This window comes from Rhipicephalus sanguineus, chromosome 2 (genome assembly GCF_013339695.2).
Source record: "Rhipicephalus sanguineus isolate Rsan-2018 chromosome 2, BIME_Rsan_1.4, whole genome shotgun sequence".
NCBI classification, from domain to species: Eukaryota; Metazoa; Arthropoda; class Arachnida; order Ixodida; family Ixodidae; genus Rhipicephalus; species Rhipicephalus sanguineus.
The window spans coordinates 138,609,030-138,632,360 of record NC_051177.1 but is presented as its reverse complement, the minus strand read 5'-3'; the positions used below and the strand labels follow the sequence as shown (position 1 = coordinate 138,632,360).

General features: G+C 43.5%; 1 protein-coding gene across 1 annotated transcript; it reads left to right on the top strand.

Annotated features, from left to right (window-relative positions):
* Positions 1-477: 477 nt before the first annotated feature.
* On the top strand, positions 478-22,853 carry LOC119383703 (DNA polymerase delta subunit 3). Its single transcript, XM_037651972.2, has 12 exons — positions 478-652; positions 806-861; positions 930-1,014; positions 1,902-2,009; positions 2,589-2,638; positions 3,834-3,957; positions 7,047-7,115; positions 9,399-9,468; positions 13,659-13,893; positions 14,497-14,567; positions 20,661-20,804; positions 22,591-22,853. Exons 1-12 carry the CDS (start codon positions 596-598, stop codon positions 22,758-22,760), a joined length of 1,239 nt encoding a protein of 412 aa, XP_037507900.1. The 5' UTR covers positions 478-595; the 3' UTR covers positions 22,761-22,853.
* The last annotated feature ends 478 nt before the right edge of the window (positions 22,854-23,331 follow it).

The window sequence follows — 23,331 nt, the reverse complement described above, 5'->3', positions numbered from 1 at the left end:
GCAGCGGTGGCGCGCCACATAAAATCACGTCACATGAGATCTACGGATGACAAGCCGGGCCCTTAAAGTGCTACGCACTTAAAACACTGCACGCACTCAACCGGGTGCACCAGCTTTGTATCTCAAACTCCCATGCCAACATGACGACATTGCTCCAAACATATAAAAAACTGATGCGTGCGCGTCTCCTTTCTGCGCTCGTATTGGGCAACCGTAGCCACAGAACATCCCGTAGCGCCGTAGCGATCTGAATAAAACGGCGACATGAGACGCTCCTTCTTCGATAGCGAAACCGAAACTGCAACGTTCACCATTCTTTTCACGCACGCAATTTACTTTGGTATGCAACAACATGTTTTACGTTTCCTATATTTACTGAAAAGAGACGTTAAAATATCTGATGCAGTGTTTTATACAAAAATATTGAATTTTTTGCCCCCGTAAATTATTGCTTATTTCGCTTAGCGCGCCCCTAGCGGAGACAGCTGATACCGTTTCGCGCGCTCTCATGCGCTCTCAAGTTTTCTCGCGATTGTTGATGAATACGTTTCTTCTGTAAGCTGACAACAGAAAGGCGTGGAAGGGGACACTTAATATGGATTCTAGCGTACGCGATCAACTCGAAAGCGAAGTCGTCTACGATCGTCATGTTGTAAGTCACCATGGCCCTGTTTTTCATTTATGTCCTCAAGTTCCTCCTCGCATATCGAATTGCTGGTTCCTTTAGCACGAATAACCTGGCAAGGCGTGGTTTTAGAAGTGAAACTCCCATGCCGTACTGTAATAACAGTGCCACTCTTTGCAGGCAACGTACAAGTGGCTTGCTTCGAAGTTTGATCTTCATACAAACACCGCCAAGAGGTGAGTCTTCCTCGTTACGCTAGCGGTGCGTTCAACTTTCGCCTGATCGTCCTGTTTGTTCATTCAAGGTACCTGAAGGAGTTTACAAACGAGCAAGAGGCCGATGGAAGCAATGTCATCGGGCATTCTATTGTTACTGGCAAACAAGACAAGGTTGGTCGTTTCTTCCTCATTAACGTGCGAACGGAGATTTCCCCGACGCCTTTGTCGATCTGCTCTGAACGTCTTTACTTTATAGCGCGCTATGGTTACCGTTATAAGAGCGTGGCACCGAAAACATGGCGCCTAGAGGGATGCAAAAACGTGATTATTTCATGTGCCTATATTTTAGATGTTCTGGGGATAGCAGGCAACGAGTACAAATCATGCAAACGTTTCTGCTAGAGTAAAACTTGTTGTTGGGCTAGTTGTGCGTCGTCGAATTTCCATTTCTGCTAGATCACGCAGTGTGACAATTTATGAACGTGCCAAGGAAAATGTTCGCTATCTATAGACAACAAGTCGGTTAAGATGGTTCTGAGCCTACTCATTTTATTGCTTTGCATAAACGACGTACCTTTTTTTGTTTCTTGTGCAAAATTCGGTTATATGACGACGATTGTATTGTATGTCGCGCCATTAAAGCTAGCTCTGATGTTCTGAAAGATTTTGTAACTGGTGCCAATAGTGGCACATGACTATCAACTTCAGTAAAAATGTTTTTTTTTCTCATTTTCAAGGCATTATTCTCTATGTGACTGCACACACTCTTAATTCTAACAACTCCTTCAACATAGCTCATCGATACAAATATTTAGGAGTTAGAACTTGAAGAAATATTTGGAAGTTAGAAGTATGCTTTTCAGTGTTTTTTAGCTTGTACTCAGTGTCTGTGGTGATCCGACACAGACCATTTTGCTTTAGTTGGCCTTAAAACCTCATTCCCCAATTACTCTATATGCCGTATCATAAGAGTAACACGAATTCTTGCTCGTGCAAAGCCATTGAAAAGATGCCGCTGGGAATGCACAAGGAATTGACTTTCATCTTTGTTGTTGTAGCTCTACCGCATCATCTTGACAGCCAGCCAGTCTGTGTCTGAAACCAAGAAGGACCTGACGACCGTGACAGGAGTTCATGCTTTCAGTGCCCAACCTTCGAACCTGGAGGTGAGCCGAAGCACAAATTGTGTTGCATTGACCTGTACTTTAAGTTCGAGTTTTCTTCTGTGCTTACTTGAGTCATTCATTCATTCATTGAGTCACCAGCACTCGAAGTTCCAGTTTTCTTTTGTACCTACTTGAGTCACTTGAAAAGAAGAAAGAACACATGAGGATACCAACTAGACCTGAAGGTCGCGGGATCAAATCTTGGCGGTTGCAGCATTTTCAATAGAGGCAAAAATGCCGGAGGCCCGTGTGCTTAGATTTAGGTGCGCGTTAAAGAACCCCAGGTGGTCCAAATTTCCGGAGACCTCCACAAAGGTGTCTCTCATAATCATATCGTGGTTTTGGGACGTAAAACCTCAGCAATTATTGTTAATTACGACACCAAATATCTCGTGTTATTGGCATTTATCGCAGGGCTTATATTGATAATGACTGCTGACGTCAGTAGGTTACTGGCTTTCATATCTCTTCTAATGCAGTTATTTTAGCTTACAAGAAATGCATGCAGCATCTAGCAGAAAATTTCCTCACTGTCAACACCGAGCATAGAAGGATGCAGGCATCTTTATCATCTTTCAGGACTGCATAGACAGACTAACAGAAGCAGCGACATCCAACGTAAAGCTCAGGTATGGTTCCCATCTTTGCTTTGTCTATTGACTGCGATATTGTGGTGCCTATGTGTTTTGGAAGGAATGTTTGTTCTTGAGTTAATGCCTGAATTTAGCGTGCATTTGTTGATGAGAAGTGGAGATGATAGAGCACGATTGTTTCAGAAGTAAAATGCTTGGATTAGATCATTTGCTGTAACTGAGTGTTGGACCTGTATTCACTTTAACAGATATCAGGAACCAGTTGTAACTTGTGACCAAGCATATAACAGCCAGCTTTAGAATGGCATTTGGTGCGTTAAATGGTTCAAGGTTGATGAAGGACATTAGCATGATACATGTCCTTTGAAGACCATAAACTTAAAGGGGTACTGACACCAATTTTCAAAGCTGAGTTTACTCTGCCATGCAAATCTCCTGCATACAGAGACGGCTGTGGGCAAGTGTGAAGCGCAGCAAATGCTGATATTTTATTTTTAAATTGAAGTCGATTTCCGCATGGAGCACCTACTGACATCGACACTGTCCTGTCATCAGGTCACAGTGTCAATTCTGGTGACTCCACGCACCAGTATGGCTAGTTGTGATGACGTGAGGTTCCAAAACATTCAATATGACTGCTTGTGCGTCACCAACGGATCTACAGAGCGAAGTGGCTGTGGAAACTTCATGACATCTTGCGCGAGCATGTGACGAGAAGCTCCTTGTGTGTTGTGAAGTCTGGGCACTGTAGGAACTGGAACTAGCTTTTAAAACCATACTGTAATTACTTTTTCAGGGTGCACTCACACTCACCAGCACATTTTCTGGGCTCTTGGGGGCTTGGCCTTTATATTTGAGGCAAAAAAAAAAACAACAACTGAAAGTTTTCGTGTCAGTACTGCTTAATGTAGGGGAATGCAAACATAAAGAAAACCTCAATAGACAGGGCACCATCTGGTTTCCCGTGTTGAACCTCTCCAAACCAACAAACCGCGTACAGCCGGTTTTCCCTATGCCAGTGCTCGTCGGCAGGCCTTCTGAGACCAGAAATTGTGTGCACTAGCTGCTCATAGCTTGTGAGATTCGGATGAACTTCTGAGCATGTCTACACATTGTGTACAGCTACGTGGTCTGCGGGCGTGGCATTCTAGGTTAGGCACTTCTACCACTAGTGGAACTGCTGGTAACTATGCTCCTTCTCTTGCATAATCTTTTGACTGTGCACTTACAGTGTGTGCCCCATTTACTGCGAAGCGGCGCAGAGGACGCGAGGCTCTAGAAAGGGTCTCAACGGAGTTTCAACTGCGGCAGAAAGAAAAGCAGTTTCACCGGCAAAGCCTTCTCCTCTCACACAGGTGAGTGAAGCCATGTTACAGCCTTCAGGCATCCGGATTGTTTGAATGGAAGTGGGAAAAAAAAAGATAACATGCTGATATCATGGTCCCTATGGAAGGGAACTGTGGAGAGAATGTTTGATACAGAGTGGTGTCTTTGTGGCAGGGATCTCAGAAACAGTAAGAAACTATTAAGCAGTCTGGAGTAGGTGATGCTGGAGAATTCCCTTAATTAGAGTGCCACGACTTCTGACATGCTCTTCCAAGAGCATGTCAGAACCTATCCTAGGAAGGGTCGTTGATCTCTTCGCTGGTCACTAGTAGTTGTAGGTAGGTGTGTTCTAAATGCAGTGTAAGCATTAATACCATATCTACTCACTTAATGATGACACCACCTTTTCTTTTATATTGAACGACACTTGACGTGGGATCATTACGTGGAGTAAAATTTCTGGGAGAAAAAACTTGAAGCCAAGAGAGTTAAAAAATTTGCAGCTCGATGACTACTGGTGCGAGCATATTTCAAGAAAAATTCGGCAGATCCCACGCACCGTGGGAGTCGATGTTATGCGAAGCATGCGGCGGGTACGTGACTGTGGCGTAACTTTTTTTGCTGAGCGACGCGTTACAAAATGACGCTAAAGATTTGTGTAAATTTTATACGCACACTTATATATGTTGAAGAGCCGCATATATGTTATATAACCAGTTGTTTACGGTTGGGTAACGCTGCCAATGGCAACGTGGATATTACCAACACCAGAAGAGGTAAGCTGATATGTAGTGCTTATACGTGTCCCGAGAACGCACGCACGTTTCACGAACCCGTGTACATGTGTGCAAGAAGTTCTTGACAGTTCTTGAACAAGGGCATCATCACCGTGATCAGTGAGCACCAGCAGCTGGTCACGACTTGTTATAGGATCCGGTCGTGATCGTGGTGACGAGGGGTCCATGTGTAGGGAAGTATGTGGTATAGTAGAGCTGTTGGAATTCGTGGATGCCTCGGTCATTTCGTCGACAAATTGTCTGTCGACAGAGCCTGCGACATGTCGGAACCTGAAGCCACCCTTCGCGTTGGTGAGGTATAGGCCGTCGAGGCTGGTAGGCCAGGATAGTGCTACGTAGACCAACATCAGTGGATGGTGTTTGTCGTATTTGTAGACTACCTGGGCGTATGTGGCCTACGTAGCCTAGTCTACAAAGCGGCTGTCAATCAATCTGGCATCATCCTCGGTCAGCATGAGGCCATCGTCCAGCCTCGTAAGAAATGAAGAGGACACTGCGTCGTTCTGGTGGACGAAGTGCACTTTACGGTGCGGTGATGTGGATATCACATGTAACTTTCGTTAATGCATTCCTCCGGGGTCGAGCAATGCTTCAATATAGCTTGCTGAATTACAGGAATAAAACGTAATGCTTATTAGACAGCTATAAAAGCGGAGCCAACACTGGAACTACAGACGTTAATCTGATATGACGTTTTTATCGTAGGAGTGGACATCGTAGGAGTATTATGTAGTGTTTATTGCTTTCTTGTAAAACTAGATAGCCAGAACCACAACCACAATTGACGTGCACCGATATTACGCCTGCGTAGGCTGTTTTTCCAAACCAATTTATACACCTGGCGTGGCTCAGTGGTAGAATACCTGATTGCCACGCTGAATGCTTGGGTTCGATTCCTGCTGAGATCCTAATTTTCATTCTTTCCATTTGGGTTGAGTCAACGCGGCCGATGTTGGTTTTCCTTAACGCTCTAGCATTTAAGTTAACAATGTCTGTTGTCGCCGTTCCTGGGTAGATATAAACTGTCAATCACCTGTGGTGCATACCCGTACACCGCGGCCCGTGGTAAACGGGTATGTGCCACACGTGTCTAGTGGAGAGGGTTTGACGACGTACGCGACAAGATTTTAACGTTATTCATGTCATGACCCGGTAGTCATGTTCGTCAAATCCTCTTACCCTCCCATCCAAATTTTGGTCTACACCAAGTTAAGGAGGCGATCATGAGAGCACCCAGACGTAGGCGGCTAGATAGATAGATAGATAGATAGATAGATAGATAGATAGACAGACAGACAGGCGGGCGGGGGCGGGCGGGCGGGCGGGCGGGCGGGCGGGCGGGGCGGGCGGCGGGGCGGGGCAGAAACGCTCAAAGTGCCAGAGGTTCGCTAAGAAATGCTTCGCATTTAAAATCACGTTGAAAAAAGTCTGCCTTTGCAAGGAATGGAAAACTTGAAGGGAAAACTCTAAGCACATTGCAATGCGCTCCGAGTTTTCCCCTAAGTGTGAAACAGCCTGTACATGTCCAGCTTGCCAAGACAATTACTGCTGGGGTACACTGGAATGAGATTGCAAACGTTGCAACAGAAATAGAGGTATGTTGAAGCCATTCATTCGAGTATCTCCAATGCCTTATCTATGCTGTATATATATATATATATATATATATATATATATATATATATATATATATATATATATATTAAGTGCTTAGAATCATTCTGTCAGCTCTGACAGTGAGAAAGGTGCTCAAAATCTTGCAAGAACTTAAATGAACAGAGCTGTCTCTGGTGGCAGTGTCACCATCTTGGAGTCATTCTTGGCATGTGTTTTTTTTGCAAGGACAGTGACTGCATAGGTCATCCTGTGAGAGCGCATTAGATGGCCAAACCAGCGGGTCCTTCATTTCTGTTCTTGCTCAAATGGCTTTTCCTGAGAAATAATTTACCGCCATAACATTGTTTCTTGTTCTGGCAAGTGCGCAGGTGTACTATAACCAGCACAGGTTGCAGCAATGGAAATATTAATTTTTTCTGAAGTGAATGCCAGTTCAGAGTCAGCACATGTGTGGTTACCTCCAATTTTGGGTTCTCATTTATTAAGTCTTGCGTTCATGCCATTTGATGAACCTCATACGACACGTTAATGTGACATGCTGTTGAATGTTTGACTATCTCAGCTGTGCATTTGTGACACTGCCTTTCGTGACGCTTGTCTGTTGTCTGGCTTAATAATTGTGCTTATTTCGCGCCCACATGTTGCAGTATAAGGCAGCGTCCTTACTAAAATACTGCCTCCACTGCTGTCCACTTTTGTTGCAGGAATCCAAGCCAGCACCAACGAAAAGCGAGCCAGTCAAGACCGAGAAGGATAAAGCTACGTCAACATCTGTAAGGGGAACACCTTGCCTGATTGTTTCTGTACTTTTCCTTGTGGGGCCAGGATTTCCTGTACGACTCGTGGTTTGTGACCGCCGTTCTTTACTCTGATCTTTTACCAACATTGTAACAAACAATTCAGGTAAATTAGATACCACTGTTGTCGGCTAGCTTGTACCAAGTGAGTAAACAAGAAGATAAGGGCGGCGTTCCTCGTATGAGATCAAGAATGCCTTCTTTTTACCTCGAACGGCATTCCGTCTTCTATCCTTTACCAACAGCACTCATATGCATTGCACCCGCATGCGGCGAAGGCATGTGTCGTTGTGGCCTTTTGCTTGATTCATCAGTGCGCTGTTGTCTTCTTGGAGGGCACACACACCTGCACGCATAGTTTAAGGACGCTTTCTGTCTTGCGATAATATAATAAAAAATGAACTGATTCATAATGTAGTTTTTGTTGTTCCATATATGAAGTTTTTATACATCATTTCACATTTTGCATGCAATGCCGTGAAAGATACCCAAGAAGGTTGGTCGGTCTACAGAAGTTATCGCTTGGTGCACCCTGAAGACAAGTAATCTAGATGTCCTGTCCTGAACTAAAAGAGCGTGTCATTACGAATGCATGTTCACTCACCATGCCTTGGATGATTTGCTCTCTCTTCCACATTAACCTTGAATGCTACTTTCCATACTGCAATCCTCTTATCATTTTGTTTCAGTTTGTTTGCCAAATGTGTGGCTTCCAATTGCCGCCGAGTATTAATGAACTAAATGTGTTGTGTTATTGATGCGCTTTAAAGGCAAAGGTTGTCCACGGATTCAAGTGTGTTGTCAGGGTTGTAAGCTTGCTTTTTCGCAACGCCATATCTTTGTCCTCACTTGGTGATCCAGTGACCATACATTATGAAAAACATTGCAGTGATAGCATTAAAATTACGGCAGTGCAGAATAGATAACCAACGCTTGTGAGTTGGTGAAATGAAGACACACTATGGTAGCTTAGAGACTATGGTGTTGCAGTGCTAAGCATGAACGAGCTCAATTCCCAGCCATGGCAGCCTTATTTCGATGAGGCAGAATGCAAAAATTCACATGTGCCTAGGTTTACGTGCACGTTAAGGGACCCCAGTTGGCTGAAAAAAAAATACCAGAATCTCCACTATGACATTCCTTATAATCGTACTTTGGTTTTGTCTAGGGATGCGCGAATAGTAAATTTGAGGTTCGAAGTGAATTAGAAGCAAATAGTGATTTTGTTGAATAATTTCAGATTGAATTGTTTGGATACTATATACGCATGAGACAAATGAGCATTTTTGTCATGACCCAACTAGCTTGCTCAATATTTAAAGTATTGGAACTAGGCATGTGCGAGTGTCACTTTTTTGGTTTGAAGTGAAGTGGAAGCAAATTCAAATAGTGGCAGGATTCGAATTGTAATTGGGCCCAAGTTATAAGTGGTAAAATATGTCAAGTTTTAAAATTTGCTATACTTAGTGCATATAAGCCCTATTAAGACACTTTTAAACTTAAAAAAAAAAATAATTAATCGAGGTGCAGGTAATATATGTCAATTTTAACCTTGAAGTGTGGCTTCGCGGCAGCGCGTAATTTCCCGGGAATGGTGGTTCACGACATAACAGCCTCACACTGCAGTGAAACCACCTTTTCAGTGGGTTACATGTGATCAAATATATGTCTATTCATTCATTTCGAATACTTCGAAATTTCGAATTATTTAAATTTGGGTGAAAGCGAAATTGAATACTCTAATATTCGTTTGAATATTCGTAGTACTCAAATATTCGACCATCCCTAGTTTTGTCATGTAAAACCCCACAAATTAATTTAACGTAAATGGAGTGAAGGGTTTTAGATTTGATGCTGTGATGAGGTTAGGAGATATGAAAGCGTTGGCTTTAGCAAGACGGGTAACGAGGTAGCCAGGAGGGATGCTTATGTGGTGCACTTAACAGCTTGAGAACAAGGCCTTTTGTCGCAGCAACAATAGGATTCAGGATATGTTGACTGCGCACATTCAAATGTGCAAAGCTAAAACAAACTTACAGGATGCCATCGTTGCATAAGGTCAGCACACTATAGCAGCGCCATGCAGATTACAAGCTCGCTTGCTGCATTTAAAGTACTTTTGCTTGAAAATTATACGGCCAAGTTTTTCAGTACCACTTGCAGCTCATGACTGCTGCGTGTCTTATGTTGTCTGTTCGCTGGTTCACCAGGCCCTTGTGTCCTAATGCTCTTTTGTCGTCAACCATTGTGTTTTTGCAGAAGGGTTCAGCCAAATCAAAGCCCAAGAAGAATGACCTGGCAGCTGCCTTCTCCAAGGCTCGAACTGGAGGTAACGATTGTTTTCATGGCCCGTTCTGTGAGTGCTGCCCATGTTAAAGGCACGCCATACCTTGTCAGCTCATGATTTCCTTTGATTATGCCCAGAAGCTGCAGTATGTGCCTAATGTATATTTAATGAAAATGAGACTTGAAAAAATTCTTCATTTATTCGAATCTGTATTCTTATTTCTTGTGCAAGTAATGTCTCCCTCTTTGAGTATCTGGCTTGTCAGGATGTAAGCACTGTTTGTATATCCTCTTTAGCAGCAGTGCGTACAATTGGACACATTAACTAAGGAGGCGCGTCACGAACTGTGTGTCTTCAAATGGCTTGAAACGCAGTGTGCACCTTTGTGCAGGATTCCTGAGGGGACAACTAGTGGTCATTTAACTTCATTGTACTGCGTATTGCTGCAGAGCATCATTTTGCTGGAAACAATACCATGTTCGACAATCATTCGATGTGCCGCGTTCCAGGACTATCATCAAGAGTATAACTTTTTTTTGCGTGAAACAAATACAACCAAAAAAAACAAACTGGGCGTGCATTTTGGGCCTAATATTTGATTCTTTTTACGCAAGAATTGAAACTGACTGATTGCAGAATAATTGATATTTAATTACGTGCTAATTAACATTAATTACTAAAACTCATACAAAACAGCACATTCCTTAACCTTTGAGGGTTTGCGCCGTACATGTACGTCATTACGTGTATGCTTAAAATGCGCACCTTTTTCAATCATTTCTCTTGCTTGGCATGTGCTGCCACACTTTGGGAATACGTGCAATTGTTTTGATGCACCGATGTCTCTCCACTGTATTATTATTTTTTTCTTTCCAAAGTGGCGCACCGGCTTTCGCTTGCGCACCCGAGTGCGTGTGCGCGGTGCGGCTCGTTTCGGTTTCCTCCTTCGGGTGGTTGTCGCTTCTTGCACCCGCAAAGCTGGTTGGTGGCTGTCCGGTTTCTAATCTCTCACAGGGTGACCGCTTGAGACTCTCTCATTTATTGCTCCCTGGGGTGCGATTACATCTGTTTCCGTACGGCGCTAAATTACACAACTGATGCTGCCGTGGTTGCATTTCCTGTTTTTGGGACTCTGAAAAACTAACTCCACCTTGTTGGCTATAAGACGAAGGATTATTATAGCTTTTTCACTCGTTTTGCTCTCCGGATGGGTGCACAACCATACAGTTTTCTTCCGTGCGCTCACTCACACTTTGCTTACACTGTGGAAGTGCGCGCTGGTTGCTCTGCTGCTAGTGAATCGAGCGGCGATTCTTCCGATGAGGACTATTCCCCATGTGCCGAATCAGAATCTGATGCATTGGATGTCAGTTCAGTAGACTCAGATGATGATGAAGGAGCGACATCTCGACTATCACATGCTGAAAGGTTTTTAGTGTTAGAGCAAGAACATTTTTTACCGGAAAAGTACTCTGATGTGCTCATTTTTTGTGTGTCTGTGAGCTATGTTTAATACAACACATAATTTTTATTTATCAAAAATCGTATAAGCGTTTTTTGAAGGATTTTGCTTGATGTTACTCATGAATAAACCATGTGTATGTAACAGCAAAAATGATTTTTTTGTCACTTTATGGTCATACAAAAAAATTTTACACAAATTGTTTCTGAAACAGAATCGCCTGAAGAATTTAATTTAGCAGTAAAAGAAATACACATTTTTCGAGTGCATTTCGACCCTCAAAGGGTTCATTTTCTTTCTTAGAATGTGAATGTGAGTGTGTTGGAATTATGCTATGCGAATTTGACCCATTGCAGACAGTGCATCATAATTCAAGCCTAAAGGGGATATGTGAGAGGCTGTGTATACTTGGGAAATTATTTACAAATTAGAGCGATTCGATCAGTCTCTGGTAGTGTTGCACTATTACATTAGTGTTCGATTCATTCCCATACAATTACTAGTACAGTCAAAAGCCATCATAATGCTGCGATTTGTAATGCACTAATGGGTACAACAATGGGTACCTTTAAATTACCACAGAACCTACCGTAAACACTGTAATATGCTAGGCTGAATTTAAAAAAATTTTTTTGCCAATATATAACAATGAAAAGTTGAACCCCATCTCATATACCGGTCATTGGCAGAAAATCTACAGAATTCTAGCGACTATGGGCAACTGAATTGAAGCAGGTCAAGTGACATCACCATCATCGGCATCACTTTGTCCACTACCAGCCTTGTGCTGTGGGGTGACCACAGTTCATGTTTTTGTTCTTCTTGGGGATCTATTTAGGCTCCAGACTGCATTTTTTCTGCTTTTCTGTGAAAATGAGCAGAGGATGACGACAGTTCACCTCAGTGTAAAGAAAACTACAGTCAAGTTTGTGGAGGCATGTGGAAACCTCATGGGACAGTGTGAGGTCGGGGAGTTTGAGGGAGGCATTCACAGCTGACGTATGCAGAAGGATGGCGTCACGACATGTAGTAATCGTAAGAAAACTTATTTAGTGACCAGACTGCATGCAGCATATCCAGAACCTAGTTTCTACCTAATACCTTATACCGTATTTATTCGAATATAGGTCGACCTTTTTTTCCCAAAAATGTTGCCCATAATCAGCTATCGACCTATATTCGTGACCAAAGAATCTCGACCTATATTCGCGATCAAAGCGACCAAAAGCACCGCACCTATGCCGTTCAACTGTCGCGCCTGCTGTTCTTCAAGCAGTTCCTGCTACATACGCACATTATATACCATAAAATCTGGTATAAAAACCGTACCCGTTCGCCTTTTCCGACTAAGTATCTAAGAAAAAAAAAAGTTATTTGTGCAATAGCTGCACACCGCCTTTTCAAAGCCCCCGCGAAATGCAGCCGCTCCGCCATGTTTGCGCTGGAACCCGTGATTTCCCTAGGTAGGGCCGTGAAGTCCCTAGCCCCCTAGCCGTGCTGCCTGCCGACGCGCAGCCGCACTGGCACTTGCCTAAGGCCTCACTCTTTGTTTGTTGTTTGATCTGACGTGACGGTTCGCATTTGCAAATGCGCGGTTGCGACGGTGTCACGTCGGTAGCGCTACACAGCTGACTTCAAGCGTCAAGTGATACTTTTGCCGAGAATTCCAGCAATTGTGCCGCTCAGCGTGAGTTCGACGTAAAAGTTGATTAGGGGTTGGCGGAAGCAGCGGGACCGACTGTTCGCGTGCAATGGATGGCGTCGTGCTTTTCGCAGCCCAGCAACTGGCAGGCATGACGCTCTTGAAAAAGAACTGAGGCTCCGGGCGTCAAGGAGGCCCTGCAGAAGGCCAACAGACCTGGTCGTCATACCGCTAGGTATGACGTCCCGGCTACATTAAGGACCGGGTGGCGAAGAGTTACAAAGAGTGGCTTGAAGGAGGATGCTGCAATGACACCGACGGGACGCCGCGAGAAGGGCTTCCCTCAATGAAGTTGCGACGTGGGTGAAGGACGCGCGGAAAGACTTGCCAGCGGAAATTATCGTGACTGGCTTTAAAAAGTGCTGCATTTCCAACGCAATCGATGGCAGCGAAGTCGACGTCATTTGGGATGCCGAGGATGCCTGCGAAGAATCCGACAACCTTCCTTGCACATCTGACGAACATGACACTCCCGGCAGCGACTAGGGCGCTAAGTTAATTGTAAATAAAGGTGTGCTATGTTTCAATTTTCCTGTTTCTAAAAAAAAAAAAACATGGGTCGACCTATTTTCGAATATTTTTTTTATTTCTCGTAGAGTGCTATAAGTAGGGGTCGACCTATATTCGTGCCCGACCTATTTTCGAATAAATACGGTATGTATTCGGTATAGTATAAGTACATGCTCTTGTGTTCGGGCAACATTCTTTGTGTCATCTTCATTTTTTTCAGAAGCACCACTTCATTTCTTCCAGTATGTTTTCTTTTTATAAGCAGTGTTGGAAATAGAATTTGTGCAAGTTTGATTGCAGCTTGTTATGCCATCCATTGAAATACATGCAAAAGCATTTGAATGCAGTGACTTCGTGTTGCTTCTTATTGGTAAGCTAGCTTTTCAAGTTTTTCATGGCATCGATGGACATGAAATAGAAAGTGCAAGAAAAGCTGGTAGAAATATGTTCCCTCCTATTTTTACTTTATTCTGTTTAATGTTCTGTGACACATATATAACTGCGACTTCAGGTTTGTCGTCCCAAGTGGCATACGGACGGTGCTTCCTTCTCTTTCAGGTGCAAGTGCATCATCTAAATCGACACCACCCGCAGAGAAGAAGGATGCACTTGACAGCAAAGTGACACCCAAGGGTGCGTCTTCCAGTGGCGAGGCAGCGAAGAGGAAGAGTGTCGACAAGAGCCCGAGTGATAAATCCACGCCCGAGAAGAAGCGAATCAAGACAGAGATGTCAGCATCTCCAGAGGTGTCCTCTGCAGCGAGAAAAAAGCCATCGCGGCGACACGTTATCAGGTACGTGAACCTCAATTTTAGCTCTGTTGAGTTGTCGTGGTTGCTTAGCGCTGCACAGGTAATGTTGTTTAAGATTCTGTTTCTCCTTCCCGTGTTGGGCAGCACACTGGACGTAGTTTAGTTAACCTCCCTGCCAGTCCTATATTCTTTCTCTCTTTAGTAGATTTTGTGTCTGGTAGTTAAAGAACACTACAGATATTTTTTCGTGACTTCGTGTGAAAAATTTTCTAGATTGTACTTAGTACATTCGCGAAAATTCTAGCAGTTCTCGCTTGTTTCTTAGACATATATCCTGTTTTAGTGGCATTCATGATTTGCAAATGTGTTTTTGATGGTTTCGACATTGCAATAAATGGGCTACTTGTGCAGCTCTTCACTGCATTTTGTACTTCACGAGTGGGAAGGGCTTTTCATATTGAACAAAGTGCATTAAAGCTTACGATTGAAGATCAGAATTATGAACTCAATTACTTTTCGTTAAATCAATAACATTGCAAAATTGTGTAAAATTGTAAAATCTGTGTTACTAAGCTTAAAACTTTCATTCTTTGAGAGGTTTCAGAAGCATGAAATCAATGAGCCCTTGTTGTTTTCTTATTTCAGTGACTCGGAAGATGAGGATGATGAACTGACGCAGTCAACGACACCAGCCAGTTCAGAAAATTTCACTAGTGGTAAGGGTGATGTGGTTCATTTACTGTACATTATTAAAGGGACCAACACTGTCCAGACTGTACCAGTTAAACCATGAATTGTGATGAAGTCGAGAACAGTGCTTGCATTCCGAGTAGGAATTGTAATTGTAAAATTGTCACAGAAAATCTCTAAAAAAAAACTACATGCCACACTCTGTTGCAGAGAAGCTTTTGTACTTGCAAAGGAGGCATTCACATTACTGTGCAAAGTTGGCTGATAATAAATGCAGCATACTAGCTTTAAATTGCATTCTTGAAATTACGTAGGCATTTTTGCATGATTCAATGCATATTCAAGCTATAAAAAAAGTTCACACCAACAAGTGATGCCGTATTCTCTACAGTGAGTTGTATGATATACAGTAAAACCCTGGTGATATGTTTTGCACAAAACCGCATAAAAAGAAACGTAGAAGCCAGGAAATGTAAGACCTGAGAAACTGGAAAAAATTGAAAAGTGAGAGTCGTGGTAAAATGCACACAATTTTATTTCAGTGCTTTTGCACATGCACCAAGAAAATTCTTGCTGTGTTGGCCAGTGCATTTTTTCACAGCCGATCAGCACAAGACGAGCGAATGCAGTGTTAGAGATGGGAGTTGGGCTAGTTGGTACAAAGTGCCGACTTGAGACTGACTTTTTCAGGCTAATTAGACACCTGGAGTGCTGTGTGGCTCTTGCCATGATCACTTGAGCTTATGTTTTGTATAAATAAATCTGGTGCCTTTACCTCTGATGACATTGGCTTCAGAACCTGGGTATCATTGTCAAGTGACCACACGTAGGGATACATTAGTTTTTGCGATACTATTGCCATATGTGCCAGCACCTGCGAACGATAATGTTTTTGGCCCTCTGTCTTGGTGCAGCCGGCACAATGCCAGATCAGAGCGACTCGTAAGTGGCAGTACGCCTCGCAGAAGTGGAAGTACCTTTGAAACCGATCTTCCAAGAATATTTGCTCCTCATCCTAAACTTCGCAATGCTGCATGCATCGACACACTCCGCTGCGATCTCATTGACGGATAGAATCGCGGAGACGAGAACGGTGTCACCCACAGAAACGTAATTGTTGTATGTGATTGTTATGCCCCAGCACTTGGAGGCATGAAAAAACTAAGCACATGCAGCTTGCTTGCATGACCATTGCGATGATTAAAAAAAAAAGTCACAGTTTCGCCGCAACGGCGAAGCAATGAATGCGATAGCAACAAATTGGAATGTAACACGAAGAACGGAAAGCAGGTCGAAATTTCCAGCATGCCGCTCAAGCGCAAAGGACGCATGAAAAGAACACACACGGGACGAGCGCGAACTATCATGCGTCACAGCTCGACACTTGAAGTGCACTGCTCAAACATAAAGCAGGACGCACGAAACGAATGAACAGGTACACACAGGACGAGCCTGAACTGTCACAATTGTTGTTTATTTCTGTTTGAACAGCGCGCTCCTTTCGCAAACGTGGCCGCTGCAGCGAGTGAAGTGACCTTCGTGCGCTCTGTGACTTCAGCGTGGACATCGCGGGGAAAGCACAAGACATACAACCCCCCACTCCACCCCCCAGCCCGCCCCCTTCTTTCCTCGAGATAAGCGCACAATGGTGATCACGCCCTGTAGGGCAAAGAGCAACGGCGTTACCCGGCAGCTACTACCACACGAGCAGACAGCGGAAGCGCAAGGTTCTCCCTGCACAAATATCGCGCTCCTCGTGCCATCTCGCTGGTAATGAAGAAACGCTTACACTCAAACCTCGTTATAACAAAGTCGCATCTGACATGAAAATAAGTTCGTTATATCCGAACATTCGTTACAAACGTATATTTTTAACACTGTATATATGACAATACTGCTAGCCTTGTGCGAATAGTAAATTTTAGGTCCGAAGCGAATTCGAAGCGAATAGTGATTTGGTCGAAGCGAATGTCGAAGCGAATTCGAATAGTTTATATTACATATAATAAAGAAAAATGAGCATATCTGTCGGGACTCAACTAACCAGCGCAATATTTTTAAAGTTGAAACAAGGCATATGCATATGTCATTCTTTTTGGTTCAAAGGGAAGTGGAAGCAACTCTGAGTAGTAGCAGGATTTGGCTTTCGGTAGAATGCAAGTGATAGCATGTAAAATACGTTACGTTTTAAAATTTACTATACTTGGAGCATATAAGCCGGTATAACAAGCTTTAAAACTTCAAAAATGATTAATCGATGTGAGGGTAATACAGTAAAACCTCATTAAGTCGAACTTGGTTATTTCGAAATCCCGCATAATTAGAAGGGGTTCTGCGGCCCCGTATCTTGAAATGTAAATTTGAGTGGATAATTTGAAGCGGCGGTCAGTACCAGCCCGGTTAATTTGAAAACTTTGGGTGCCATGTGCCAATTCCCGAACCCGATTTAGCTGCAAATCCGCAGAAACGATGGCCCTTAGGAGCCACAAGGCAATGCACTGTAGCGATACTAATGAGTGACAAGTTGAGTGCCCCAGCCTTGCTGCTGCCAGCGCAAGAAAAAAACAAAACAAAAAGCGGTCTCATGATCAGCTGAAATGTGCGCCTGTGGAAAAGAAGATGTGCTTCACTGCAACGCAGCGGTGACACGTGGGCAGCATGATGCATGCTTCTCTGAGCGTCAGTGCGTCATGATTTACCTATTCTTTCTGGGAAAATAGAGAAATTAATAAAGGGCGGTCTGACGGAATTCATGATGTATGGGAACCTCCGATTGGCGGTTGTTCTGGAAATTTGCGCACTTGCACTGCTGGCGGAGTACTTGCCTGCAACGCCTACTTCGAAAACTTCAATGATCATCTTTTCCACTTAGAACACATCGCGAATTCCGTCACACTGGCCATTATTAAATTATTTATTTTACCAGAAAGAATGGGCGAATGGTCGCATCATGACGCGCTGACGCTGTGAGGAGCAGGTGACATGCTGCCCGCGTGTCACCACTGTGTCGCAGCGAAACACGTCTTTTCCGCGGGCATGCATTTCAGTTGACCACGAGATCGTTTTTTTGCTCCTCCTTTTCATTTTTTTGCGCTGGCAGCAGCGAAGCTCGCCGTTTCCCCGGTTAAGTGGCAAAATTGGGACCAGGTATTGCTGGAAAACATAACCCTTGTAGGTGCAAACTAGCAGGCACAGCAAACGACCACCTCCGATTACTTCCAGTAATTCAAAGTTCCTTGCATCCCGCTTTTCGTATGTTTGGTTAATTCGAAAACCTGCCTAATTAGATTTTTCACAGTCCCAGTCACTTTGAATTAACGAGGTTTTACTGTATCTTCATTTAACCTTGAAGTGGGGCTTCGAGGCAGTGCAAATTTCTCCTGGAAAGGTGTATTCACCGTATAGCACACCCGTACTGCAGTGAAACCACCTTTACAGGGGGTTACATGCGGTTTATATATGTCTATTTGTTCATTTCGAATACTTCGAAATTTCCAGGAATTTAAATTCGTTTAGAAGCGAATTCGAATACTGTAATATTCGTTCGAATATTCGAAGTGCTCGAATATTCGCACAAGCCTAGACAATACTATTCTCCATTTACTTTGTTATAACCGATAATTCAGTTTATCCGTGTTCGTTACATCGAGGTTTGAGTGTATAAGCGCCTGCCGTCTCTGAGGACTGCGGTAAAGGCTGTGTATATAACGCTCGCCGTTAGCTACCTGAAGGATCTGCCTTTGGTGGCCTAGTGGTTAGCACCACGCGCTGCGGACTGAGGGGTTGCTGGTTCGATTCCGCGCTTCGAAATTTTTTTTTTCGGAATTATTTTTCTTTGGGACTTTTATATATGTATACATGCTTATACATATACGCAGCATGACCGCGGCGACTGCGACGGCAAAAACCAGCCGTGACTGTCCATATATTTGCTATCGCAATAAAAGCGTGAAAAGACCACAGGAAGCATGGACAATGACGAGTCTATGGCAGCGTGACTGCGCAACCCAAACTGATCTCGTATGCCTTACGTTTGCTAACATGCACAAAACTAACTGACGTCATACGTGCCATGTTTAAATAGTAGGTACAGGTCTCGGGGTCTACTCTCTTGCTGGCAGGCATTGAAAACACATCGTGGGTGACATCTACACCACATTATGTGGCCAATTTCATAGTCAATCCAGGCTTCAAGCTGCATGATCAGCATGGTCGCTTTTTATGGCCACTCAGGCCATTTCACTCTAGAGTGCCAGTTCACGACGTATCAAACGGGAACGGTCCTACATTTGCAACGTAACACTGGGCGTTCCCAATGCATTGCATCCTATGGGAGCTGTGCCGGGACTGGCTGAAAAGGATGTGCCAGCAGGGAAAACGTAGCACTTGGAAGCATAACGGCAGGGTCCTGCTGTACTTGCAGCAAACCACACTGCATCTCATTGTATGGCGTTGAGCGTATAGTGTTTTTGTACATCAGTAAGTTCACGAGTGAACGGCGGCGTTGAGTTGAGTGGTATCCGTGTGAGACATAAACTGACATCAGCATATTCTACCATCAATGTGTGACAGTTCTACATGAACATCACTACTCGTATATCCTACAACTTCCCACCAATGCTGGCATACCATTACTGTTGAGCCTGCTGATCACTGTTTCAAGCACATTTCTAGCGTGAGCCTTCATCCTTGCTTCAGAATAAAAAATTTTCATGAAGAGCTTTCCGAAGCTTCATTTGCATTACCTCTTTACGATATGGCACCGAGCGGTAATCTATCTGTTAACTGTAAACCACGAAAAAAAAAATGTACCATGAAAAGTGGTTGTTAGTTTCTTTAAAGGAATGGATGGCGGACAGGTGCAACTGCAAAATAGCTTCAGTTGTGCTATATCTTTGTGTCTTGCGTGAAGAGAAGGTAATTTGGATGCTTATTGACCCACAAAAAAATGACAAATCCAGTTTGCTTACATTTATTCTTGGGCACTCAGAAGCATATGGGACAGTTCTTTGTGAAAGAAATGTGTGGAAAATGAATGACTTCAGTGAAAGAATAAGCATGTTCAGAGAATAATGTGAGGCTTTAAAAAATTGCCTGCCAGATCGTCAGCTGCAAACAGTATGCACACACTTAGTAATGTCTGCTGTCAGGCTAGCTGGTGCTTAGCAAGGAAAAGTTTTTATGGGCTCAAAATGGGACACAGACTAGAGCATTGACACTGACATTTGCACTCTTCAACTGAGTTTTATTATTCCGATGCTTCGCTTAATATACCCCCAAGCAATCTTATACCCTCAGCGATCTGTCGTCTCTTTGTGAGAATGAGCTTACTTTTTAAGTTGATAGGATGTGATTAAGCTTGGCTTGTGGGTATATGAAGTGAAGCATTGGAATAATAAAATTCAGTTGCTAGAGTGTGCTTGTTTGTGCTTGTTCTGTGGTCTGTGTCTTGTTTGGTGCTTAAAGAACCGTTCGCATCTATCAGTAAAGGCACTTGTCTCGGGTATGAAATTTTGCCTAGAATTTTACCTGTCTCAAATATCCTCCTTGTCTGCTAGAATTGTCACTACCATACAATGGCGACAAGAAATTTTTTAAATGAGGTTATTTGGTTGCCCTGCTTGAATTATGTTAGATAATTAAGTCACGTTGCCTGTACGATAGTGGGGGCTGTTGCTGCCTCCAACGGTCAACCACATTACTTTCACAGCTACTACTGTTCAACATGCAGCATGATAAGGTAATGTGGACATTTCTTCACATCTTGAGAAATGCAATCGCAGCTCCACACTTTTCTGGTTGCATGAACGATGACTGCTTCCCTAATAAGATGTGATTTCCGCAGTGGCCTACGCATTCCTGATTTTCATGTTGTGGTAAGTGTGGCGGCACTGAATTTGCATCATGTCTGCCTTGTGTGTGTTAGTACACTCTGATAAAAGGGCAATTAAGTGCTATTAATATTGGAGGACTGTGCAAATACCAGCGTTACAATTTTTTTACAGCAGCTGCAATAGTGCATGCCACATGTGTGCAACAATTTTTACCCGAATCAAAATTTTATAGCAGTAGGCCTTCATAAATGTGCTTTACCACGCTTTACACCGATTTTGTTGCAGCTGCATCCAGTGCCGTTACGAGTGAGGGTGACAAGCCTTCGGCAAAGTCTTCGTCAGACTCGGGTAGCCAAGGTGGTCAGAAGAAGCGCCGACGAGTGATGAAGTCGGTCAAGAAGACTTTCAAGGATGAGGAGGGATTTCTGGGTGAGCTCGCATACATAAACACAGTCACCACCTGCAGTCTAGTTGATTTATTCTGCGTGTGCTCAAAAACTTGTGCATCCTCGGCACCATCACCACAGTTGTCGAGGTGACCAACGAAATTGCAATTACAGTACAACCTCATTACAACAGACCTTCATAGTGAAGGGGATTTCGGTCTGTTGTAAAGGGAGTATGTAAAATCCAAGCACTGTTACAACAGACTTTTATGTAGACGCTGAATGGATCTGTTATAATCGGAGAGAATTACAAGTCACAAACATAGTCTCATTCTTAACCGGGGACAATGGGATTTTTGCAAAGTTGCATTTTCAGTTTCTGTAGCCCTTTTTCTATCTGATTCTAAAATATCTTCACTGAAAAGTACGTAGGATTGCTATAAAAAATTTTTTTTTCGTCTGCCGACTTGGTGAAAATTACGCAAATAGCAAAAAAAAAAAAAAGCGTAACGTTGTAACGAGGTTATACTGTAATTGGTGAACTGTCTTCGTGCTTGGTCCAAACCTGGCTGTGCAAGCAGTGTGTGAGGACAGAACATTTATAGCTCCGAAGTAGAACGGGACCTTTCGCTGACTCGACAACTAAACTGGGCCTAACCACACACACTTGCCAGACCGTGGTTACTTGCCTATGCAGTGCGGGGTTGCACGATGTGATGCGTTGATGACTTCTTTGGATGTAATCACCTGCACAATCTAATAATCACTGGCTTGTGTGAACTTTGCAACTGCATCCTTGGTCTGTCCATAATAAGCAGAAGATGGTTGCGCTTTGCTTTCGGGGTGTGTCGGCTTTTAAACTGTTTTGTGTGAGTGTCGACTCGTAGGTTAATTCACATTCACAAATGGCAGGATCAGTCATTTCACAGCAGGCTGGTGACACTTCTGCTGGAACTGCTGGTGTGCCGGTTGCTGTGCAAGACTTTTCTTTTTTATATAATTGTGCTTTTTTGCGCAGTTGTTGGAGGCAGGAGGGTGGGAAGAAAAGGGTGAAACTTTGAGGCTTTGGACTATATCAAGATGGCGGCGCTCAGTGGCAGCAAAGATGCAAGGTGCCTCCGTGAACACCGCTGTGTTTGTGCAATTCTATGCTCCTGTCTCTCCATTTACACTGGCAAAATTATTTATTGTGGCATTTGTAGTGCATTTTCGGCTGAATTGTCTGATGCAGCATATATTTGGCATTGCAGATGTCTAAGTCAATGGTTTTGAAAAATCGACTTTCTTTTTTTCCACGATTCTCGAACTCCTGAGGTCCATGACCCCCAGTAAGCAGTAATACAACAGCTATGGGCTCTTTCATTTCTGTAAGCAATGCGCACTGGAATCGATCTGACTAAAAGGGGGGGAGAGAAATGTGAGGGCATTTCAGTTTTTGCTTTTTAAAAGCGTGCAGTACGCATCCAACCACACTACTACATTCGTGCTGTCAAAATTGTGCTTATCACTATAGTTTTGGCAGCAATAGCCATGAATGCGACATGTAGCATCCAGTGTGGTGATTGGCTAGTGCGGGAAGAGAGTGTGGCTGCATTTTCTTGTGACACTAATGGGCCCGTACTGTGTGAAAGCTACCGCAATGGGCGGCTACTCCTCGCGATCGTGTGCGTTTCATGACTTCTCTTTTGCACATGAGCTCTAGTGGCCATAAAGCGTATCATACAATCATATCTTACAATGGCTTTTCTAGATTGAAAAGTGAAGTGTAGATTAGCTGTGTGTTCACAATCAACATTAACACGTCGTATTTTGTGCTTCATCTCATGCAGTAACTAAGCTGGTGAAGGAACTTGTCAGCGAGTCTGATGATGATGAAGATCCTCTTCCCAAGAATTTGAGAGAAAAGGCTGCTCCAGAGAAACCAGCTGGAAAAAAGAAGACAGCAGCGTCGACAGATAAGAAGCAGCAGTCGTTGCTATCATTCTTTGGAAAGAAATAGATGACAAAGCGTTGAGAAGCGACTGGTGCCTATAGTAGTGCGACGCTTCAGCACTATGCCAGTTTGTAAGACTGTCAACATTATAGGCATTATGCCCGTTCATCCGTTACTGTAAATGTTGCGAGCATGAATTTTTGCTATCGACAAATTGCACATGAGGATTCGCAGCAAGCTTGATCAGACAACACAAGGAGAATGTGTGAATAAAAATACAGTGAATGCAACTGAACTGTGAACTCAATTCTTCTGTGCAAACCATTAGACCATGATAGCAGAACAAGAGTTCCTGCACTCAGACTTGAGTAGGGTAGCAATTTGGGAGAGTTGGTTTGTGTTGTAAGTTGTAATGTACAGTGCAAACACACAAGGGCACAGGAAAGACTGGGCACGTGCTGTTTCCCGTGTCCTTGTGTGTTTGTGCTGTATTACGAGACATATTTCGACACAGTATACCTATTTGTCATTTCCGCAAAATGGGCACTGCACCACATCAGTGCCACAAAGTTCTCTATCCAGCATTTGCACATGAGAATTTTAAAACCGCTGCACCTGGGGCCAAGTTACTTGTCAG